This window comes from Corvus kubaryi, unplaced genomic scaffold (assembly GCF_017639235.1).
Source record: "Corvus kubaryi isolate FWS band 111438036 unplaced genomic scaffold, C.kubaryi_AGA036_p1.0 37353, whole genome shotgun sequence".
Taxonomy (NCBI): domain Eukaryota; kingdom Metazoa; phylum Chordata; class Aves; order Passeriformes; family Corvidae; genus Corvus; species Corvus kubaryi.
In genome coordinates this window covers 4,105,634-4,112,277 of record NW_024581115.1, presented here as the reverse complement: position 1 = coordinate 4,112,277, position 6,644 = coordinate 4,105,634, and the positions used below count along the sequence as shown (strand labels likewise).

Sequence of the window (6,644 nt, the reverse complement as noted above, 5' to 3'; positions counted from 1 at the left end):
GGGGCCCGGCGGCGGAGCGACCCCGGCCGCCACCCCGACCCCCGCACGGCCCCGGCGCAGCCCCGAGCCCCGCGGGCAGCGGTGCCGGGCGGGCGCGGGGGAGGCTCGGCACTCACCGTCCTGCGCGGGCACGGTGGGCACGGCGAGCTCGCGGATGCGGCGGCTCCAGGCCTGGGCGATGCGCAGGTTGCCCTCGGCATCGGGACCCCGGGAGACGCGGAAGGTCCGCTCCAGGCGCTGGCGGGCGGGCGGCCCCCAGCGCGGCCCCCGCAGCGGGTAACACACCAGCGAGAAGCAGGCGGCGGCCGCGGCCGCGGGGAAGGCGGCCGAGCCCACGCAGTCGGCCAGGCGGAGCGCGGCGTCGGGACCGGCCGAGCCGCCCGGGCAGCCGCCGGCACGCCGCACCTGCAGCTCCCGGGCCGTCAGGGACAGCGAGCAGGCGGCGGCACCGGGGCCCGGCCCCGCGCCGAAGATGCCTTGAAGCAGCACCGGGCCCCCGCCGGGCTCCGGGGGAGCGCGGCGGCCGGCGGCCATCGGCGGAGCGGGCGCGGAGCGGAGCGGGAGGCACCGGGGAGCGCCGCCCGCCGCCGCTCGCTGCTGACGCCCGGCGATGGCAGGCGGGGCGGCCCCATTCATAAAAATTTAACCCGCCCGCCCCCCCCCCCCCGCCACCTCTTCCCCCGCCGAGGGGGACCCGTCCCGGGGCTGGTCCGGTAGCCCCCACACCCCCAGCAGCTGCCTCGGTTTCCACAAGCGCCGCCCCGCGCTCCGGGTATCGCTCCGGGGGGGAACCGGCTCTGCAGACGGGCGGGGGCAAAGCGACGCCGTGGGTTTGCCGCGGGTGGTTCCGCGCTGCCAGGGTGGGTGTCTGGCGTGGGTGCTCCCACGGTGCTGGGGATGGCAGGGAACAGACCCACGGTCACGCCTGGAGAGGGGAGGCAGAGCGCCCGGCAGCCACCCCCACCCCAGTTCCTGCACATCATTCCCAGCAAGGCACGGATGGGCGCTGGCAGGTGCCCCTGGAGCCCCCACGTTGGACTGAACAGCGTTTTGAGATCATTTCTGCATCTCTCCAAGCACGAGAGGAGTGAAGCGGGGGCCTGGAGAAATCGAGGCACGGCGAGGCCTCAGGACAGTGGGCAGCCAGCGGGGGACACTTCCAGGAGGGAGGATGGAGAGGGATGGTGTCCTACCCATTACTGGTGGCTCGCCATCAGGTATCCGTGGGGGGTTGGAGGTTGCCATGGGCATGAAGTCCCGTGGAGGGAGGTGGGCTGTGCTGTGAACCCCACCTTGGGGCACAGAGCTCTGGGGACAGAGCCCAGGGGACTGGCCTGGAGGGTGCCAGCAAGGCTGGGGGCTGCTTTGTGTTCACGGCAGCTGGCAAAAATCATTGACAGCAGTTTTTGCTGGCAACAGGACTGAGCTCACCCTCCCGAGGGACTGCTGGGCTCCAAGGGGTCTGGCCCAGCCCAACAAGGATTTTTTTTTTTTTTTGCCAACCAATTCCCCATGAATGTAGCTCTGCCCTAACCTTGAGCTAGCACCTCAGGGAGGCATCATTCCTCACACTTAGGGCAGTTTAATTAGCAGTGAGCCCTCTGTCCCTGCTTAAACCTTCTGGAACTGGCCAAGAAATTGCAGGGAGGGCACAGGATGACCAGCTGGGCAGATTAACATGGTTGAGTCTTGTTTTCCCAGAGCAGACCTATAAGGAGAGCCAAGATGCTGTGACTTGGAGCGTTGCGCTTTCCAGAAAGACTTCACTGGCTGCTGTGGGCACAAAGGGATGCTCAGAGGGGCAAATCCTGCTCCCAGCCCTGATGCTTTTGGCTTGGGATCTGCAGCATTCACAGCTGATTCTGGGTGAGATTCGTTCTCAGCCGCTTCCTCGGCTGCTGCCATGACACAGTCCAGCGTTTGTAAACAGCCCCGAGGTTCCTCAGCAAGGTGTCATGGGAGGAAATAGCTGGATGCTGGGCAGTGCAGCGTCCTGACCTGCCCCTCACCCTTCTCAGTGACTAACCCGCTCCCAATTTCCGCTCAGGAAGGCGTGAGTCGTGTTGGGAGGATGTGAGAGCAGCTGTCCTATTGCTCCTGGCAGGTGCTGCGGGACCATGAGGCTGCTTTGGGCTCTGTCCTCACCATGTTACATCCGTCCAAGGCCCTGTGCCGCAGGGATCCCCCTTTGTCCTGCCAGCCTGTGCTTTAAATAGGAGTGGAATGCCCGTCCAGGCTCTGCTGGCCATGCTCGTGCTGTGGTTGAAAGGGGCCGAGAATGGCTTCAGCACAAGGTGTCGAGGCCAGCAATGGGTGCAGGAAGGGTTGGCATCCCATGGCAGGGATGCCAAGGGCTGGGTAATGATGGGGCTGCAGCCAGGTTTGTCTCAGATGGGGAATGGGACTGGCACAAGCTCAGCCTCTGTGATGGCAGGAGAGACACAGACAGGGCTTTTCCCTCCTAGTTCTGGTCTGTGGGGACTTCCCAGAAGTCTGACCTGATGCTGTGCCACCCTTGGATGCCGTGGCCAGCACAGTGGCCACCACCAGCCCCAGGTGGGTCCCTTTGCTCCCCCACAGCCACAGGCTGATTCAGCCTGGTCCCACACAGACACCACTTGTTTGCCTCCAGACGTGATGTCTGACACGGAAGTGGGATCACTTCCTTCCCCATGCTGATAACCACGCATTTGGGGCTATCTTAATTATGAGAGCCTTAACAAGGCCCCTCGACCCCACCAGCAGCCCGAAGGGTGCTCAGCAGCTTCTGGGCTGTGGGCAGGCGACTGCCGGTCGGGTTTGTCCTGATCGGCTCCATTCCCGCCCGCGCGGCGCTGCTCAGGCCGTGTGTGTGGGAGGGAAGTGCCGGGATGCGACGTGGGGATGCGGCACGGAGCTGGCGTGATGGGGTGACAGCCCGTGGAGAATCCCCCCGCCTCCTTCCTCATTGCAAAGGGGACTCGCCCATGGAGCAGAGCGTCCAGCCCGTCCATGACCACCAGTCTCCCTTCAAGAGCAAACATCCCTCCAGCTCCTGTCCTGGGAGGCCCCCTGGGGTATTCCCAGACTCCGCAGACATCATTTGGTGGAGAAGGCTTGTAGATTTGAAGCACCGTGCCCTGGTTTTGCTGGACAAGGTGGTGCGTGCCCTGAGTTTGGGGAAGCTGAGGCAGAAACAGCAGACAAGGTTTGGTTTGAGTTGTGCAAGAAGCCAAGGGTTAAATATGGCAATAACCTCCCTCAGCTCCCTCCAGCCCCGGGCTCCTCCTGCTCCTGCCCCCAGCTGCTGGAGGAGCTGATCGCCACTGGGTGTTATCCCGGGGGAAGAAAGCACAGAGCCTGGGGGCTTCCCAGGCCTTCCATAACCCTTCGTGCCCCCGGGGGCTGCAGCAGAGACCTGGGTCTGTCGCTGCCAGAGCAGGCCCGGATTTCGGGGTCGCACTGCCACATCACAGCCCCAGAGGAGACGTGTAGAGGACGTGGCTCTGTTGCAACATGAACTGCAGCGTTTCCCTCCAAGGCACACAGCTCCTCCACATCCCTGCCCGCTCTGCCGCGTCCGCCGGCAGCCACCGGGGGACGGGAACGGGACGGGGACGAACTCCTCCCGGATCCATCGCTTTTAGCATCGTTCCCACTGCTGAAGGTACATGTCTCAAGGTGGAGCCAGAAATAGCACGGCTGGCGCTGCATCGGGGCTGGCAGGGCTGCAGGCTTGGCAGGGGGACAGGCACCGACTGCAGCAGCGGAACTTTCCAGGAAGCTCCTGTGGGAGCGGCCGGTGCGGAGATGGAGCCGTCTCCTTGCAGACCCAGGCCCGGGGCTGCGGATCAGCCCCTCTCAGCCGTGGGGCTGGGGCTGACACAGGGGAGCAGCACAAAGCAGGAGGGGGCACAGCTAACACAGGTATCTTCTGGAGGAGAGTGACTGGGATCACATCCCACCTGAGCTAGGACACAGGTCTGGGCTCTGCCACTGATTTGCTGCAGAGCTCGGGAAAGTGGCTGCACCTTCTACCTGCCTCCATGACCCAGGGGTGACAGGTTTTCCCCAAAATCCAGCTTCTCTCAGGGCCCAGAGAGGATTCTCAGCCTCCAAGGAGCTCAGGTTTTTTTTGTGGCAGCTCCTAAATCACAGCCAGGCTCTGCAACTTGTTGGGGGCTGCTCCCCTGTGCTGACCCTCCACTAAGCTCGGCAGCTGCCGGCACAGCCCGGGACTCACCGGGAAGCCCTGAACAATACCGACGAGCTGAGCTCATTCCTCCCAGCTGATAATTTGCTCAAAAATATTTCTGAGCTCAGGCCTCCTCAGGGAAAACACTCCCAAACGCCAGGCAAAAAGCTGCTGAGTCTGAAGAAACCACACACACACACCACTCGCTCGTCGAGACGTCCCCCCGATGACAAGCCCTGGCGTCAGAGGGGCTGAGGCCAAAGTCTGCCGTTTGATCTCCCCCTTCGCTGGGGGAAGCCGAATTTCAGGCCGTCCAGGGGTTTTACCACTTCCCGGTAGCGGTTTCCTGCCATGATGTGAGCGCAGGAATTTTTGGGAGGTGAGTCAGAGGCTGCAATGAGAACCACCTGGCTGGGGCCGGGCTGGGAGGCTCGATCCCGATCCAGGGGTGATCCCTGCTGCGATGCTCGATGCCTGCGGGCAGCATTCCCAGAGTGGAATTACTTACGGGGGTTACAACATCCCATCACAGACCCCATTTCTGGCCTGGGAAAGAAGAAGAGGGATTTGCTGCCTCAATTCCCACGGCTCCTCCTTCCTTGCCGGGCTGGGATCGGCACGCTCCGGCCACCCCACCCGGGCTCCAGGGAGAAACTTGGGTAAGAATAAAGAGCAAAACCTCGTCCAGCTCTGCAGGAAGCCGCCTGGAATGGCTGTCCCGCCCCAGCACCGAGTTGTCCCGAGCACAGAACTGCCCCAAAGCGGCGCCGAGGCTTGGCTTTCCCTGGGGAGCAATGCAGGACTTGGCGGAGCTGCGAAACTGCCCTCCCTGGTCGCTGAAATGAAACATATAAAATGAGTTCCTGCTAAAGGAACCTCCCAGGTTTTGCCTGCTGGGCTATTAAAGTTCCATGACCCCGTGCCCACCCTCTCCCCAGCATTACTCAAACCCCTCGGCGCAGAGAATAAGTGAATCCAGTCCAGAGAGTGAGACTGAGCCGGGATAAGCCTTTGGAAAGGAGCTAAACCTGCTCAAAGCCGGCACTGTTCCCTGACCCGCCCTCCTAATCCTGCCTGGCTGATAATGGAATAATAAAGGGCTGCACGGCCTCGCTCTCTGCTGCTCTGTGGGGGAGGTTCCTGCTGCCCCTGTACATGCCAGGAGCTGGGATATTAATGACACCCTAAGTAAACAGAATTGCTCCTTTCTTCTCCTTTGCCTGGCTGTAAAACCGAGCGTGACCTTCAGCCCGCAGAGAAATCAGAGTCGCTCCCCTTGCCAGGAGAAAGGCTAGTTGTGGCAGTGATAACACGGTGATCTCTGCCTGCCACCCTTCCCGGGCCTGATCCCAACCCTGCAGCTCCAACAACGATCCCGGTGGGACTCGTAGGGCCACCCCTGCGAGGCTTTGGCCTCTCCCCGCAGGAATGAAGCCGGTGATTCACTGAGGGGGAATCTCAGGAACACAGAATGTGTGATTTTGGGACACCCAGCCCCTCCGAGGTGTGCACACCTTGTCTGCTGTGTCAGGGGCCGCCCTGTAGCAGAACCTACAAACTTGTTGCACCTGAGCCTCAGCAGCTGGGGAAAGGGCAGGGAAGTGACAATGCCGACGAGATCCATTCCCTATGGCCGGGATGGATCTGAGCACCCACGGGACAGCAGGAATGGTGACAGGAGGAGGGTGCTGGGGGACCCGGAGAGCAAAGCAGAGGCTGAGGGCACTCAGAGGCCACAGCATCATCCCTGGGCTGCTGTGCTGAGGCTGCTGAGCGAGGAGCCAGCTGGAAAGGGGATAAACAGCTCTTCCTTCTCCACATGCCTGGTTCCAGGCAGGGAAGGGCTTTATAAAGGAGGGCAGCAGCAGGTCTTTGGTGGGGAGAGGTTGAGGGAGGCTGAGTGCTCTGCAGAGGGATATGCCATGGCTCCTGCAGTGCCAGGATTCCCTCCCCACCCTTTGGGCATGTCCCCCCTGCTGGGTGTCCCTGCAGCAAGATGTCCCTGGCTCCCCTGGGAACTGCCATTTCTCTGGTGGGTGCAGGAGGAACATCAGGAAGCAGCCAGCTTCCCACGTCACAAAAACAGTCTGGCTCCCCCCAAATTTTTTGAAGGACAAAGGCAGCACCCCGTGAGGAGTGACTGGCTATACCGTGGGTGCTGTGACTGTTCTCAGCCTGGTGTCAGGGTGCCCAGGAGGGGGTCAGGGTGCCCAGGAGGGGTGTCTGGGCTCTCTGGCAGACGGATGCTGCGGATTCATCCCAGGATGATGCCAGCCTGGAGGTCTGATCAGAATCCCATGCCTGGCTGTGCTGCCTCCTCCTAGTGAACTCGAGCAGCTGATGCTGTCAGCTCTTGCCTCGCCTTGGGGGAACGAGCCGGGATGTGGGAGTCAAGCTGGAATAGTCCCTAGAGCTGAACTGGAATAGCCCCTGCTCTGACAAGGCACGGATTTAGGACCTGCAGGAGGCA

General features: G+C 62.2%; 1 protein-coding gene and 1 long non-coding RNA gene across 3 annotated transcripts in view; one reads left to right on the top strand and one right to left on the bottom strand.

Annotated features, from left to right (window-relative positions):
• The window catches only part of SPHK1 (sphingosine kinase 1), a 7,407-nt gene extending 6,858 nt beyond the window's left edge, over nt 1–549 (bottom strand). Inside the window, exon 1 of the mRNA XM_042032630.1 lies at nt 117–549. Within this exon, the coding sequence (XP_041888564.1) occupies nt 117–534 (418 nt within the window). The 5' untranslated portion in view covers nt 535–549. The remainder of the gene's footprint in view (nt 1–116) is intronic.
• Nucleotides 550–673: 124 nt separating this feature from the next.
• On the top strand, nt 674–5,382 carry LOC121666716. 2 transcript variants are annotated; one of them, XR_006016749.1, is made up of 2 exons: nt 674–772; nt 1,078–5,382. It is a non-coding gene; the product is annotated as an uncharacterized LOC121666716 (long non-coding RNA). The 2 variants fall into 2 exon arrangements; XR_006016748.1 differs by having other exon boundaries at nt 674–860.
• The last annotated feature ends 1,262 nt before the right edge of the window (nt 5,383–6,644 follow it).